The 16947-nt window shown below is 47.5% G+C and overlaps 2 protein-coding genes across 3 annotated transcripts in view; both read right to left on the minus strand.

Moving 5' to 3' along the window:
* Positions 1-1684: 1684 nt before the first annotated feature.
* Znf414 (zinc finger protein 414) lies at positions 1685-4286 on the minus strand. 2 transcript variants are annotated; one of them, XM_028785553.1, is made up of 6 exons: positions 4162-4286; positions 3286-3568; positions 2898-3005; positions 2699-2804; positions 1918-2252; positions 1685-1839 (listed from the first exon to the last, which is right to left on the minus strand). In XM_028785553.1, exons 1-6 carry the CDS (start codon positions 4162-4164, stop codon positions 1775-1777), a joined length of 900 nt encoding a protein of 299 aa, XP_028641386.1. In that variant the 5' UTR covers positions 4165-4286; the 3' UTR covers positions 1685-1774. The 2 variants fall into 2 exon arrangements, with proteins under 2 accessions (XP_028641386.1, XP_028641385.1); XM_028785552.1 differs by having other exon boundaries at positions 1685-2252; positions 4162-4272.
* A 6761-nt stretch (positions 4287-11047) lies between these two features.
* Positions 11048-16947, minus strand: part of Myo1f (myosin IF) — a 48025-nt gene continuing 42125 nt past the window's right edge. Inside the window, exons 22-28 of the mRNA XM_028785530.1 lie at positions 16625-16770; positions 16011-16157; positions 15726-15874; positions 15215-15298; positions 14114-14309; positions 13840-14009; positions 11048-11548 (exon numbers count right to left, since the gene is read on the minus strand). Coding sequence (XP_028641363.1) covers positions 11472-11548; positions 13840-14009; positions 14114-14309; positions 15215-15298; positions 15726-15874; positions 16011-16157; positions 16625-16770 — 969 coding nt within the window. The 3' untranslated portion in view covers positions 11048-11471. The remainder of the gene's footprint in view (positions 11549-13839; positions 14010-14113; positions 14310-15214; positions 15299-15725; positions 15875-16010; positions 16158-16624; positions 16771-16947) is intronic.

Consider the following 16947-nt stretch of genomic DNA (forward strand, 5'->3'; position numbering starts at 1 on the left):
TTCACTAAGTATCCTGGCTGGACCTTGTCACTTAGATCAGGCCTTAAATTTACAGAGATCTGTTTGACTCTGCCAAGTACTGAGATTAAAGGTGTGCGCCACAATGTTACTTTAAGCTCAGGGCTTAACATATGAAAGGACAACCTTGGATACTTTTCTTTTCTCATCCCACTCACACAGTCCATCAGGGTTGCATGGGTAAGCACTTGAACATGGTGAGCCATGAAATTTTGTTTGGTTTTTGTTATTTTTCAAGACAGGGTTTCTCTGTGTAGCTCTGACTGTCCTAGAACTAGCTCTACAGAACAGGCTGCCCATGAACTCAGAGATCCACTTACCTCTGCCTCTCAAGTGCTAGGATTAAAGTCATGTGGCACTATGCCTGGTTTTTTCATTTTTTGTTTTTCCAATAAAGGAAAACCACTTGGGAAAAAAAAAACCCACAATCCTATCTGGCTTCTGGAAGTTGTGGAATGAACTCACTCACTACCCCTATCTACAACTATCTAGGGTGGGCACTGAGCTGGAGACCTGGATTTCACAGCTGAGGTGCCAGGAAAATAGGAGTACTGATAGTACTGATGAGGGTCAGATTCTGTGACGCCAATATTAAGTCCCCCTCCCATGATGTGTGAGTACCCTAGTCCCATAGGTAGCAGCAGCCTAGTGCTTATTTGGGGGGCTTTCAGGAGAAGGCTCAGAAGTTAAAAGTTAACTCTCAAATTAGTGAAAAAAAAAAAAGGTTAATTGACACACACACACAAAGTTCACTCTCATATTGCTCTTACAGAAGACTCACATTTGATTCCCAGCACCTACACTGGCAGCTCACAAGTGCTTGGGGATCCTATACCCTCTTTTGGCTTCCATAAGCATTACACTTGTGTACACACATACACTCGGGCGCTCTCTCTCTTAAAACATAAAAACATTAAAAAAAATCTTATCTGGGGGGCAAGGGACCCAAGACACAGTGCACACTGGCTCAATGTGCCTCTTTTACTGTCCCCTCCCTCCTCAAATTACAAAAATCTCTGTATCCCCTCCTACTCAGCCCAACAAAGCAGGTATAAAGCTGTGATAAAACTGGATTCTCTCCCCTCTGACAGTTGTGACACCTCAGGAGCAAACAGGGTTGGGTCTGTGTAGAGTTGAGGAGGGGCCAGCTGAGCCTGGGCCTCATCCCTTGCCTCTAGCTCCATGCCTGAACATTCCTCAGCCTTACCCAACTGGGTGTCGCCACCAAGGAACCCAGGTATCAGGGATGTGGGGTCTCTAGGGTCCTGGAGGTGTAGTGTCATGGTGGACTGAGAGGCTGTGAAGAAGTCACACTCCATACACGACTAATAGCCATGCATGTGTTGCCACACAATGTGGCTGGGAGTCACGTACCCTGCAGGCATGCGGGCAGACTTCAGTGAGCCCTGGGTCTCCATCCAGAGAGCCTTTCAACCATGGATGGTAGATGTCGGCCAGAAGAGATTAGACTTTCCCCTGGGTCCATCCCCCTCAGCTCCCAGGGTCCAGGCAAGCTAGATTCTTTTTCCTGGACTTGACTGCCTATCACTGCAGGCATCACTTTTGCCTCCCATCCCTGAACTCATAGGAAAAGACCACTCAGAGATTGGACAAGATGCAAACGTTTACACAGGAACACCAGCACAGATGAAGGCACAGGTACCAGTCATTTAAAAGTAAAAATCATGTATTTTAAGGGATAGGCAGGGCCCGCACAGAGCACAGGAATGAAGGCCCCTCCACCCTGCCCTGGTGGTCACCTGCACGCACCTGAGGGCGCATCGGAGCCACCCTGAGGTCTTCTGGGACTACTGGTAGCACCTGTAGGAAAGAAGCAGTTCAAGTTCAGAATAAGGGTAGGCTCAACCAGCTTTGCAGGCAACCTGCTCCTATACTTACCTTGACTCTTCTTCCAGATGGCAGTGCTGGACGCTGGTGGCCCTGGAGTGGCAGCCAGGAATGGGCGCAGTCGAGGGGGACTCAGGCCAAAGGGTGCAGGGTTTAAATACGGAAGGAAGGGCCCAGTGGGGGCAGAGGTGAAAGGCTCAAGTAGTGGGAATGGCAGGCCCAGGGAGGATGAAGGGTCGGACTCTGGGGGACGCTCGGGTACAGGTGGCTCTTTGTCCAGGGCAGGGGGTGGTGGCGGGGCTGGGTTCTGACCATGGTCTATACAAACATGCAGATGCTTGAAGAGCGAGCGGTGAGTGCGGAAGCGCAGGAGGCAATTCTCACACCTGGGGGGCAGGCACAGTACTAGACTGTCTCCTGGGCAACAGGAAGGGCCTATCCATTGCTACCCAGGGACCAGGATGTGAGAAGAGTATCTACATCAGAATCTCTGTAGATCTGCACCCGAAGTGAAAGAGCTTGGCCTACATGCTCTCCTTTACTGTAGTCTTAATCCTTCTGGACCTTTGCAGCTCAGAATCTCAAGTTTTGACTTTACTTAGGTGCCAGTTTTTTACATAAGACATGAGGTGGAACTGGACAGAACCACAGTATGTATATCCTACACCTCTAAGCTGAGCCTGTAGCCAGAATGACTTAGTGCTAATTCCCATCTGTTATCCATGCATGGTTGGGAGTGGCTTCCCAGGACTCATACTTCAACCCACCCTCCATACACATTAGGAAGCACTAAAGATTTGGGAATTGCCAGAGGGGATGGTCAGAGTCTCACTTGAAGTAGCGATTGGGCTTGTAATGCAGCTTGCCGTGGGCTACCAGCTCCTGCATGCTGGGGAAACTCTCAGTGCAGCTCAGGGCTGAGCATCGGAAGAGTTTGCCTGGTAGGGACAAAGTGCACATGTGGAGTGGGGTGGTTAAGCCTAACCCTGGGGGCTCGCTGTCTGCTTCACTATCGGCAGCCCTCATCTTACCTTCTAGTGACTGCGTGGGTGGGCAGTGGGTACGGAGATGCTGTGCTAGATCACGAACACTGGGGAAACTGAGGCAGCAGCCAGGGCTAGAGCAGGGTATTTGTTTCCCTGCAGGATAAATGGGTGTCATTACTCTTTTCCTTATTGACATCTCCCCCATTCCCAAAGCCTTGAACACTCCCCACCCAGCTACTGTTAGAATAAACTGCCTGGAAGGGCTGGTTTGGTTTAGTTCATCCCTGGAGCCACACCTGACATACTGACATGATGCTCAGGAAATGGTGAAGACCACCCCCCAATGGGATATAAGGTGATTCTTCATCCTGCACCATCTGAGTCCTATCAAAGGCATGTGACCCCCCCCCCCCCAGAAAGCTCCACAGATAACCTGGTGGTGGACGTCGTCTGGGCAACCGAAGGTCTTCAGTGGTCCCCATGCCTGTGTTTGTTGAGCCAGTCTGGCAGCTGTCTGGGGCTGGATAGGCAACTTGCTGCAGAGGTCCTCCACGGTCCCACACTGGTGGCGTGGCTGTTGGGTTAGGGCCAGGCTCCTCCATGGAGGAAAAAGTGGCTGTAGCTGCCACATCTGGTGATGCCACCTCCTTGTCGGGCTCACTGGAGCTGGATTCTACAGTGGCCAGCGTGTCAGAGCTGGGCCTAGATGGTTCCTCCTGATGCAAGAAGTGGCTAGAATCAGGCTGAGATCCCTAGGACAGAGGGAAGCCCTTCTACTACAAAGGTCCACAAGACTCTAGGTTTCTATCTCCCTCCAGTCTCACCAGATATTACCCAAACATTCCACTTTCTGAGTCACCAGCAAGATAAAGGAGGTAAGGGCAGACTGAGCTACTGTCTCCTAATTCCAACTGCAGAAGGAGTTATCAGGGATTATGTATAAAAGGACATCATCAATATCCCTTACTTTTCAACTTTGGCAGGAGAGGCACCATGGGGCGGAGGCGTAGCCTAGTGGAGCAACCAGTAAAGGCTGGAGAGACTAGAGTGGACTGTGAGACGACGGGGTAGGACTGAGCTAGAGCTGAGCAGACGACCTCAGAGAAGCACAGGCCAGGATGTGTTAAAATCGGGAGTGGGCGTGGCCCAAGCGAACCCAGGCCTAACTGAATGGGCTGGATGCTCACAGTCAGCGGCGGGCGGGGACCCGGATGTGGGGGCGGGGCCGGCTGGAGGGGGGCGCGCGGCAGGACCGTTCCCTGTCAGTCCCGCTGCTCTTCCGCGCTCGCATGCGGGGTGCTGCGCTCACCATCCTCTACTCAGTTAGACCTCTGGTTCCCGTGCCTTCGGTGGCTCTGGCTCCAGCAGGGACGACGTCCTCGGCGACACGGGCTCACGCTCATGTCGGCGCCATTTTTCTGCTTCTCAGATCTCGCGAGATACGGGGTGTGGCCTAATTCTGGGCGCTTCTCTAGGAGGAGGGGCCTGAGACTAAACTTCAGCTCTTAGTCCGGTGGATACTTGTCGGCCTCACTGCAGACTCAGAGGGCCAAGTTCCAACATGAGAAATCTTTTCAGGCTTTAGTGTCCTCGTCTGCGAAATGGGCACCTCCATCCCTTCTCTGCATGCCCTATAACCAACTCTAGATAGGAAATGAACAGCAGTTTTCTTCTTTTTTACCAGATCAGGTTAACCTGGAACTTGCAATCTTCCCACCTTAGCCTGCAGAGTACATGGATGACAGACACTGTGTGCTTTTGACTAGACTTACATTTTAGAGAAATAGAGAAATGTAAGTGTAAGTAGACTGTAACTGCAGTCTAGTCTCAGGCCCCTCCTCCTAGAGAAGCACCCAGAATTAGGCCACACCCCGTATCAAAACAGCTCCCCCCCCCCCCCCCCCCCGTTTAGCCTAGGCTGGCCTTACACAGAAGTTGACCTTGAACTTGGATGCCAGTACACCAGGTTTTAGGCAGTACTAGGTATCAAACCCAGAGTTTTCATACATGCGAGGCAAACACTTTACAAAGCAAGCTACATCCTTAGCTGTATACACATACATATACAAATGAGTATGTATATGCACAGACATGAACAGCTAAGTGTGGAGGTCCAAAGGGGACATTGTCTTCCGCTAATGCTCTCCACTTTATTTATCGAGGCAACATCTCTCACTGAAGTTGGAGCTCACCAGTTCCTACCTATCTATGTAGCTTACTTGTCAGAAGATTCCTATGGCCACCTATGAAAGTGCTTATAGGTAGCTAGCTACTGTGCCTCACAGGGGGTGCTGGGATCCAAACTTCCTCATTTACATGAGTATTTACACTCATTTACATGTGGGCCTGAGCCCTGGTCCCTTATGTCTGCACAGAGCCATCTTACTAGCAAGCATCATATTTTTCAGCACATCCGGTCTGCAGTAAGAATGAATCTGCTGTAATAGCCCAATGTGGGAAACATGCTAACTGTGGATTTTCAGGTTAGGTGAACAGGCAAAATCCACAGGTAGTGAGGTGTGAACATGAATCCCAAATGCACTGGTACTGAGAGGTTCCTTGCCCACCCTACTTTTCTTAAGTGCATCCTATATGCCAGGAAGGAACTTATTACTGTTCTTGGAAGACTTGAGTCAACCACTGAACAGAGAGACAATAAATCAACAACAGCAGAAAAATAATCCATAATCTATCCTAGGAGATAAGAAAACGAACAAAATTGATGTGAAATGAGGAGTCAGGGCTGCCTGTTTGAGGGGGTGACTTGAGCTATGCCTTGATGCCTGGGGAAGCAGAGCACTCTGGGAAGCTGGCACAGATATCCTGAGCTGGCAAGGAGCAAGCTCCCCTTTGGTGAGCAACAGTGAGACCTCTGCACTATTGAAACAGAATAAAAATGTGGCATGGAGGTCAGAGAGAGAACTTGGGTGAGTCCTGTAGGCCTTGTAAGAGGTGGAAGAGAGAGAAACTATGGTTTCTGATGTGGTCATTGATGAATGTTTGTTTTTCCATTTTCGTGTATGTGGTTGCATGTATATGTGCATACATGTTAGTGGGGTATTTGTGGGTGCATATTCACATGTGTGGGTACATGTGCACTTTGTTGCTTGTGCATGTGGAGGCTGGTGGCTGAAGTGGAGGATAACCCTCCATGCCTCTTCCTCATTATTCAATGAGTCAGGACCTCAAAATCAAGCCCAGAGTTCACCAATATGGCGATTCTTGCTCTGGGGATCCCCTGTCTCCACCTCCTGAGGCTGAAACTACAGGTGGGCCATAGAGCCCACCTGGCATTTACCTGGTGGCTGGGGATTTGAACTCAGGTCCTCATGTTCTTTGGTAGGAGCAGTTGTATGACAAGTCTTTCCCCAGGGAAATACAAACACTTCCACTTACCTTAGATAAAGAGCCCATGACAAAGCAAAGCATGAATAATACTAAAGTCCACCATGGTGAACCAAGGGTTTTCTTGAGTTACTTATAAGAATATGGCTGATGGGTTACTTACAGCGGGAGATATGACTCAAAGACACTTGAGTCTGCATTACCAGATTCCACCGCGTAATAAGTGATATCTCACAAAAGCTGGGAACCTGGAACACACTCCATAGCAGCTCAAAAGGTTGGAGAATGTTCTTTCCAAGTGACTCAGTTGATCTAAACCTCTTCCAGGTAGCTGGCCAGGCTTCAGAGACTTATTTGCAGCTTGGCTTTTCTGAGAGTGACTCTCAGCAACCTGTATGGTTTATTATAATAGGGAGGGGCCTTGTGAGCCTTGTCAGTTTCAGGGACTTCCTGAAGCTATTTTAAACGTTTACCTTTTTGGCTTAAGAAGCTTCCCTACTGATGGAACAGCTACATAACCTCTGAGCCATCTCCCCAACCACATAAATGTCTTTGGTGAAAGATCCAACATCTCTTTCTGGTGATCATTTGAAGGGTGGGCTTTGGGTTAGGGGGTAAAGTAGAACTTAGATCTCAGATTTCTATACATTCAACCATTCAAGAGATGTTTATTGAGTCATAAACAACTATAGACTTTATATACAACATATGTTTAGGTAAACATATGTTTAATCTGTATGTGCCACTATAGGCAAAGGAGATGGTGAGAAGACATTTAAAAACTGAGAAAAATGGGGGCTAGAAAGATGACCCAGTGGTTGATCTCTTGTAGAGAACCCAAGTTCAGTGCCCAGCACCCACATGGTAGCTCACAACTGTCTGCTCCTGGGAATTGGATGTTATCCTATAGCCTCTGATGGCACTTGTACTCACACAGATACACAAATACACATAAATAAATAATCTCTTTTTTGAAAGATTTAATTATTTCATTTATAAGAGTACACCATTATTCTCTTCAGACACACCAGAAGAGGGCATCATTAGAAATGGTTGTGAATCACCATGTGGTTGCTGGGGATTGAACTCAGGATCTCTTCAAGAGCAGTCAGTGCTCAACTCTAAGTGATATCATACCCAGGGATCATCTTCTTAGAAGAAATGTCAGAAAGAATGTAAGAATCAGAGATGGTCAGTAACATCAAGGAAGCAGTGATCCCTGACAAGCTGACCACACACCAAGGCAGGCCAAAACTAGATCCAATGGGGAAATTTTACAACAGAAAGAAAGGTTCATTTGGAATGGATGGGAGAGTGGAAAGAGGATGGTTATGGGGGAGTCTGGGGGGGGGGTGAATATGTTCAAAATATGTCGTATAAATTTCTCAAATATGGAGCCAAAAAACGTTTAATTTTTTCATCTTCCTGGCCTCCACACCCAGAGTGATTGGATTATTGGTATATACCACAACATCTGTTGTATGCCACATTAGTGACCCAATTCAGGGTTTTGTGTATTTAGGAAAGCACTTGGTCAGCTGGGCCTCTTTTTTGTTGCAAGGTGGAGAGATGCTTTTGTGCTGAGGAAGGAAGGATAGGGTGAGGCTGAGGAAAGAACAGGGCCACAAGGAAGGGAGAGGAGGGGCCGGATGTAAGAAATTTTGAGAAAGAGCCCACAGGATGTGGAGCTGAGGCCTGGCTAGGTGACAGCAGTTCACAGTGTGGAGCTGTCCCTAACCTAATTCAAAACTGTGTGTTAGAATATAGCAAGCCCACTTTTCTTCTCTCCAATCCTTCCCAATCAGGCATCCTTTCCAATACTTAAGCATCCACCCTGCTCATAGCCTTACTTCCTGTAAATGAGGTATCCTTTATACCAGTGGAGTGAGGGGGCTGTACCCTCAAAGTCCAAGGAGGGGAGAGCAATCTACATAGTGAGTTCGGGGGGGGGGGGGAAGATGGAAACCCCTTCTGCCCTTCCTTCCTTCCCCTTCTTTTCCTCTTCCTTGCTCCTTTTGTGTAGCCCAGGCTGGCCTCCTTGCTTTGTAGCCATGATGATTGCACTCCTGGGTTTCTGCTTTCACCTCTTGTATGCTGGGATGATGGGGTGTGTACTACCTTGTATGCTGGGATGATGGGATGTGTACTACCAATACCTGGTTTATGGGGTGCTGGAGATGGAAGCAAGGACTTCATGCTAGGAAAGCGCTCTATCTCTTGAGCTACATCTCCGACTGACCTTGTTTTTCTTCTTCTCTTTTGTTCCCTTTCCTTTCCTCTTTAACCTCCCTCCTTCTTCCATTTTGGTACTGGGTTGGAACATAAAGCTTCATGCATGATAAGCAAACACTACCAATTAAGCTATCTCCCTAGCCCTTTACTTTTTTTGTAATGGAAGTTTATTTATTTAAACTTACAATTAAATTCAATTTTTTGCTATGTGTATGTGGGCACTCATGTGCTAGGCTGTGTATGTTGAGGTCACAGGGCACCTAGCAGAATTGGTTTTCTTGTTCCATCACGCGGGGCCTCAGCATGGAACCAAGCTGTCAGACTCGGTAGGAAGCGTCTCTACTTGCTGACTCACCTTGCTGGCGCTAAACAATTTATACTATCATCATTATTTTAAATATTTATCTGTGTTTATTTTTATAAGTGCTTTGTCTACACGTGTATATATGTACTGTGTGTGTGCCTGGGCCCGAGGAGGTCAGAATAAGATGTTAGACACCCTGGACTGGAGTTATAGATGGTTGTAAGCTATCTTGTGGGTACTGGGAATCAAACCCTGGTCCTCTAAGAGAGTAGTCAGTGTTCTTAACTGCTGGGCCATCTCTCTAGCCCCAATATGTTATTAGTGGGGGAGAACACAGAAAAGAAGAAAACTTTGCATAGTTGGTTCTATCCCTCCACCTTTATGTGGGTTCTGGGGATGAAATTCAGGTTCCCAGGAGGGAACAACAAGCACCTTTGCCTGCTGAATCTCTTACTCTTTCATAAAAATTATGAACTCATATGAGGCCTGAACACTAGAAAATAACTATAGGGAACTAAGGAATGTCAAGAAAGAGAGAAATAGTCTTCCCCAGAGAAGAACATGCTAATTGGTTATCCAATATCAAATGGTCAGCCCTGAAAACACATACATACAAATGATATTGTACAGACTGAGCAAATATATTTATATATTTAGGAAGAGGGAGATTTTTTTTTTTTTTTTGGTTTTTCGAGACAGGGTTTCTCTGTGTAGCCCTGGCTGTCCTGGTACTCACTCTGTAGACCAGGATAGCCTCGAACTCTTGAACTCAGAAATCCACCTGCCTCTACCTCTCAAGTGCTGGGATTAAAGGCATGCACCACCACCGCCCGGCTTTTTTTTTGTTTTGTTTTTTGAGACAGGGTTTCTCTGTGTAGCCCTGGCTGTCCTGAACTCACTCTGTAGTAGACCAGGCTGGCCTTGAACTCAGAAATCCGCCTGCCTCTGCCTCCCAAGTGCTGGGATTAAAGGGATGCGCCACCACTGCCCGTCGAGGTGATTATTTTATAATCTCAAAAATAATTATTTTATAATCTCAAAAAAGAAAATAATATTTAAAATAAATAAGTCTTAATTTTTAACACTGGTTTGTGAAACAAGGCAGAGGACACATGTCTTTAACTTTAGCACTTACAAGGCAAAGGAAGACACAGATATAGGAGTTCAAGACTAATCTGGCCTACAGGGTAAGTTTCTGTCTGTCTCTGTGGTGTCTGTTTCTCTCTCTCTTTCATAGCTGGGTTTAACTTCATGCTAAACAAGTATTCTTGATCTTGAACTAAAGTGTAGACGAATTCAGAGATCGAGTGGTCCAGCCACACTCAAGGACTGTTAAAATTTTTGCAGAATAATTGGCTAACAAGAGGCCTGATGAAGTCCAGCTGCTTTCTTGTGCTTGTTTTCCAGCCAAGGTTGGTTTTTTTAAGGCAAATGCAGAGGGGAAAGGAAAAAAGACTAGATGGGCTTTTCTGGGCAGTCTTCCCCCCACCTCCTCAAAGGACCTTATTGTAGCCCAGGACATCCTCAAAATCAGCTGGGTAGGGGCTGGTGAGGTGGTTTAATGGGTTACGGCCCTTACCACTAAACCTGATGACCTGAGTTTGATTCGATTCCTGGAATCTGCCTAGGGGAAGTAGAGAATTAAGTTCACAAGGTTGTTGTCTGACCTACACACACACACACACTCACACACACACACACACATATATACACACACATATACACACTCACACATGTACACACACACACTCACACACACACATATACACACACATATACACACTCACACATGTACACACACACACACTCACACACACACACATATACACACACATATACACACTCACACACACATACACACACACTCACACATATACACACACAGACATATACACACTCACACACACATACACACTCACACATATACACACACTCACACACTCACACACACACTCACACTCACACACATATACACACTCACACACAGATACACACACATATACACAGTCACACACAGATACACACACTCACACACACACTTGTACACACACACACTCATACACATACACACACAGTCACACACATATACACACACACTCACACAACACTCACATACATACACACACACTAAACTTTTTTTTAAAAAATTAGCTGTATAGCCAAGGATGACATTGACATTCAACTCTTGATCTTCCTGCTTCTACCTCGTAAGTATTGAAATCGCAGGCATGGGCCACCAAGTCCAGTTTTATGCAGTTTTGGTGAAACCGTGGGGATTATGCTTGAGAGGAAAGCAACTAAGTCACATCCTCAGTCCCAGATTACTCAGTAATTTACTTCTTGCTTTTACCTGACACATGTTTATTGCCTCAGTGATGAGAGAAAGTGGAAAGGTCTAATTGTCAAAGTCTCTTAACTCTGGGCAGTGCACAGCACTTTGCTCACAGGGCAGGACATGATTCATTTCATACACACAAGGCAGCTGGGAGGTAGGCTCTGCAGCAAATACTATTGGACACATGATCAAATGGGGATTCAGATAGCAATTCAACCCATGGGAAGGCAGTACCAGGCATGGGGTGCTACAGTGGTGAACCTCCAGGTTCACCTGGAGGGCCCTCACTAGGCTGGAGGCCACAAGCCTGAGCATTCTGGCCAGTGCAGACAGGATAATCAAGACTTCCACTGGCAGGGTTTGGCTCCCAGGCAGGCAAGCAGGCAGGCTGGTGGATAGACAATCAGATCTTCTCCACATAGTTTCCTGGAAAGAGACCTTCCTGGCCGTGAAGCCGACCCTTCCACCAGCCAGAAGAATCTGTGGGAGAGAAGAGCTTCAAGTGCCCAGTGCACACTAGAGAAAGCCCACATGTCTGTTCTGCATCTATCCTAGATTTTTATTTTAATTAATTAATCAGTTAATTAATTATGCTTTTGAGATATGGTGTCATGTGGCTCTGGCTGTTTTCAAACACACTATGTGTGGGGCTGGAGAGATGGCTTAGTGGAGAAAGTGCTTGTACATGTGTGAGGACCCGAGTTTGGTTCTTTAGAAGTAATGAAAGCCAGATGCAGTGGTATATGACATATATGTTATTCCAGCTCAATGGTGAAACAGGAGAATCCCCATATACTCTTAGGTGAGCTAGCCTGGCATATATGATAGCAAGCAACAAGAGACACTGCCTCAAACAAGGTGGAAGGTAAGGGCTGACTCTAGATTGCTCTCTGACTTCTGTATGTGCACCATGATACCTGTGCACCTTCAGTAAAACATAGGAATGCACAAGTGTATGCACACACATGCACACAGACACACACATAGATAAGTCCACAGATACACATGCCTATGTACACATTCTCATAGACACATACACGTATACGCAAAGATGTGTGCATTGTGTGCTTGGTTGCTAAGGTTGTCCTTGGATTCCTAAGACTCCTGTGTCTGATCCCTGAGGACTGTGATTATGGGCATGAGCAGTCATACTCAGTTTTGTTTTGATTGGAGACTGGTTCTGTCTTCATGACTGGCCCATCTTGACTTTATACTCTGCAACCTCCTTCTTCAGTCTCTGAAGTTCTAGGATTATATGTATGTGGATCATACATGACTGTCAGCAGCTGGATCTGAAGTTGGTTGGGATCAAGTCCAGGGCCTTGTACCTGCTAGGCATGTGTTCTACTGCTGAGTAGTTTACCGACTAACCCTGTACCCAGACTTCCGTCTCTTTCCCACCATTCCATTCCCTCATCCTTCCTTTACATTGAGAAGGATGGAATCCAGAACCTCATGCTTGTGAACCAAGTGCTCTACCGCTGATCTGCATTCATAGTCTCTGTCATTCTCTAGATGATTTACCTGTGCTCTTTTATCAAATCACCTTCTTCCATAGACCCTGTCCTTCAACCCCCAGGTTTAGTCAGGAATAACCAGGTCCCCTTGACATCCAGGAGGCCTTGATATCCACTTTTGGAGTGTGTGAAGAACCTATCTGTGGTTACTCCAGAGGACAGAGGTAAGAATTGGGCTGGCCCATCTGGACTCAGCTTTCTTCCTACTGTCAAGGATTTGTAAAGTCAGCTGTTAATGACAAAAATAAAGGTTTCAGCCTGGCAATGTGGTGGTCAGCTCTCATGCTGGTGACCAGGAGGTTGAGGGAGGAAGGATAATGAGTTCAAAACCATCCTAGGCAGGCATGTCCTTCTCTCTAAATGAAATGAAATGAAATAATGAAGATGCTTAGGCACTAGATGTGATGAAGCCACAGCCCTTGTGCTTTAAGATCAGTGTTCAGAGACAGGGATATCAAGGCTACGCGGTTCTGGTGAGGCTGGGAGCGCTTTAAGATCAGTGTTCAGAGACAGGGATATCAAGGCTACGCGGTTCTGGTGAGCTGAATGCTCCATTCATTCATTTATCCTCCTTTTTTAAATGAGTGTGCACCGCTGCATTCAGCTTTAATTTTTTATTACACTTTCTTTTTCAATAATGTGTGTGCATGCTAGGTACCTCTATGTTACATGTGTTGCATGCTTTTGCATATGTGTAGGAGCCCATGTATGTGGGTACATGTGTGTATGGAGATCCTATGTTGTCATCCTCTTCTGTTCATCTATCTTATTCACTGAGGCGGAATCTTCCAGTCAGAACCGCAGCTCAAGGATGTGGCTAGGCCTGCTATCCTGAGGACCATGTGTCTGTCTCCTGAGTCTGGAGTTACAGGTATGCTGCCATGCCTACCCAGCATTTACTGGTATCTGGGGATCAGAACTCTGGTCCTCATAGTTTCAAGGCAAGAGCTTTAACCATGGGGCCATCTCCCCAGCCCAGCCTCGATGTGTGTGTGTGTGTGTGTGTGTGTGTGTGTGTGTGTTTAGGTCAAAGTCCAATCTTTTCTTCCATCATGTGATTGTGTGGGTCCTGCGGATGAAACTGAGAGCAACAGATATGATGCTAACAACTTTTATCCATTGTGCCATCATCGTGTTGGCCCTAGCTCTTGTTCTTGCATGGATGGAACAGCTATGCAGTAATGTGTGACTTCGTCTGACTGTGTCAGGGTTCTGAAGATTCCCCACTCTCAACCCCTGCCCCAGAATACAAACCTTCCATGAGGATCTCGATGACTTCATTCACGTTAAAGCTCAGCTCATCCACATCTTGGCCTATGTATTGGTACAGCGCCCGGCACCTCGGGCCATGTGTCCGTGGTTGGGGCTTAGGCCGGCCCACTCCTGGCACAGGTCTCTGCCCTATGCTTCTCTTCCTTTGCATGCTGTAGTGGGGGGGGGGGACAGCATAGGTCACATCACAGCCCTAGATACTCCCCTATCCCACAACTACCTCCTGGGGCTGTGCCCTCTATCTTTCCCTACCTACCCTGCCACACCCTGGTCAGGCACATTAAGGAATTCTGTGTTGTGCTCTGAAGGTGGCCGTGCTCGAGGACGTCTGCTGGCTCCTAGGGTTGAGGATGGAGGGCCCCGTGGAGGCCTCTGGGAACTCCTGCCAGATGAGATCTCCAGGGGTAGGGACCTTACCTGGGAAGAAGGTGGCACCCCATTTCGATTCAGGCCTATGGTGGAAGCAAAGATAGACATATCTATCATGAGTGGCTGCAAACATTTGAGGAGACAGCTCTAAGCTCTAAGCCTCACAGAAGATGCAGCCACTCCCAACCTGAGGTCTGAGACCAACTCTATGGAGTCGGTTCCCTCTTTCTACTTTGTCTTGGGTTCTAAGGGCCAAATTCAGGCCCCCAAGCTATATGCACCAAGAGCCTTTACTTGAAGAGGAATCTGTGGGCTTTTTTCTTCCTCCTCTTCCTCTTCTTTTTCCTCACCCTCTTCCTTCTTCTCTTCCTCTATCTCTCTCCCAACCCCTTTTACCTCTCATTCCACTTTTGATTCAGGGTTTCACTATGTAGCCCTGGCTGGCCTGGCCCTGGCTATGTAGACCAAGCTGACCTTGAACTTTTAGAGATCAATTTTCCTCTGCCTTGTGTGTCCTGGAATTAAGCGTTCACTACACCTGGCTCAGATGTGTGTGTGTGTGTGTGTGTGTGTGTGTGTGTGTCTGTGTTTATTTTTGAGACAGGGTGTCATGTTGAGACAGGGTGTCATGTGGCCTGGTTGCATCACACTTCCTGTGCAGTTGACACACTAAATTTATATGGCTTTCTGCATGCTAAGCAAGCATTCTATGACTGGGATAAAAGTGGTGTGGAAATGTAGATAGCAAATCCAAGCAGAGGTCTGGAGGCAAGAATAGATTTGATGAGTTGGCTAAATAAACCATACTTTACCGGCTAGGGAGGTCAGTGACTAGCTAGGGTAGGATCTTAAACGTATTCCCAATTATTCTTATCCTGCCTGCATCTTCTAGTGTGTAGAAGAGCTATGGTGAGGTGAGACAATGCTCTTGTTAGCTTCTTAAGTCCACAGCAGACAAAAGAAGTCACTAAGAGTTGTATCTCCTTACCTCTGGGGGGCCCAGGGGCTGCTCGAGTGGGAGCCTGCACTGACCTTCGAGGTCTTCCCTGGGCTAACCCCTTCCGTGTAGGCTCTGAAAGAAGAAGAAATCGGAGATAGGTTTGATTTGTGGCCCAGCCAGACTAGGTCTTTGGTCCAGGTCCAACACTACTCCACATTGGTTCAGCTTGAGACCATGCCCCTGTGAACTCATTGGTTCTTCTATGTTAGTTGCAGGTGGGGATTTCATACCTATTTTTTTGAGCTCTCCCACTCCAGGACATGCCCCACCATCTGTTGACAGCTCAGTGTTGCTTCTATGGCCATGCCTCTCCATGTTTCTCTCTTACTGGTCATTTCTCTAAGGCAAGATGTCTTCTTCTATACCTTGACCCTAGAGGCCCTGCCTCTCTAAACTAGCCTAGTTAGTTGGTTTTGCCCCCACAAAGTTGTTTGGTCTTCAGTGACCATGCTCCAGGCCCCGCCCCCACGATGCCCAGTTCTGGTTCCTGCTGACTTACTGGTGCTCTTAGGCAATCCGTCCCCAATGCTGATAGTGAGAGCTCGACCCCCAGCCTTGAGCACAGCCAAGTCACCTGTCCCTCGAGAGAAGGTGACATTTCGGGTACTGCCTCCGCCCCAGCCTTCCTTCTTCACTCGGAACTGCAGCCTAGGGGAGAGAAAGGTGTTTGGGTGTACCAGTCGGGGTCCTTTTTTCACACCCAACTTGTGCCGAGGTCCCTGCAGTAGGTAGAGGGGACTGCCCAGAGGTCGGGCAGAGGGTGGCTATGGCTTGAGGGGCGTACACGTCGCTGAAGGTGAGGGGTAGGGGCCTGCGCGCTGCCTCTTCAAAGCGCTTGCTCAGAAGGCTGACAAATTCGGTCTTGAAGATACTTTCTAAGAAGCTGTCAGCAGCCTCTTCTTGAAGAATGAAGAAGTCATCCTGTCGGGTGCTGGGGAAAAGGCAGGAGAGCATTGAGTAGGGATGCAGGAAGACATGATGTGTAGGGTCCAATTTATGAGGGTCAAGTTGGGGGAAGGGAGGAGGAGGAGGAGCCTAGGAAGGTGATACTGGAGAATGACCAGAGGACAGGTAGGAAGGAGGGACAGAAATTGTCTCCACACAAAGATCATGAAAGTAGGGCTGGACCTGAGTTGCATTCTCTGGGACCCACATGGTGGAATGCCTTTGCACAGACCTCCACTCATGTACTGTGATGTGTGCCCCTCCCCCCAAATAAAAATTTAATTAAATAGTTTGTTAAAGATCATGAGAGTAGAGGCAAGTGAATGTGGCAGGTAGTGGCAAGACAGCTAAAGGTATAATAGCACCTACAGTTACCATGGTAACAAGCAAGGAGGTAGCAGAGGAACACCTGACAGGTGGGTTACTACAGGACAGATGGCCACTTGTCCTTACCTGAGGGACACCCCTCGGAGGGCCTGGATCTCCAATTTCTTCTTCAGGACTTCACGCACCAAACCCTTCTCTGGTCCCCTTTTCACCTTCTCTCTCCCAATCACATACACACACTTTGGGGTCAGGATCAAGTCCCGTTTGATGGGCTGCAGGAAGGCAAAGCCAGAGGCTGATGGGTGGTCCCCATAGGATGGCCAGCCTGCCACCAGAGGATCAACTCTAGACAAGAGTGGAGCTTTCAGGGCAGGTGACTGGGAAATCTCTTTGTGTGTGAGTTGCTAAATCGTGTAAGAAACAGAATAAAGGTGAGGTTATATTGTTTA

The sequence above is a fragment of the Grammomys surdaster genome, unplaced genomic scaffold (assembly GCF_004785775.1).
Source record: "Grammomys surdaster isolate TR1022 unplaced genomic scaffold, NIH_TR_1.0 125271, whole genome shotgun sequence".
NCBI lineage: Eukaryota > Metazoa > Chordata > Mammalia > Rodentia > Muridae > Grammomys > Grammomys surdaster.

Excerpts from the sequence above, each read along its gene's own strand:
- Znf414 (XM_028785552.1), bottom strand. Across the intron at positions 2,805-2,897 it reads ACCCACGCAGTCACTAGAAG|GCAAACTCTTCCGATGCTCA; the intron begins GTAAGATGAGGG and ends TGTCCCTACCAG. Across the intron at positions 2,253-2,698 it reads AAGCCCAATCGCTACTTCAA|GTGTGAGAATTGCCTCCTGC; the intron begins GTGAGACTCTGA and ends CCTGCCCCCCAG.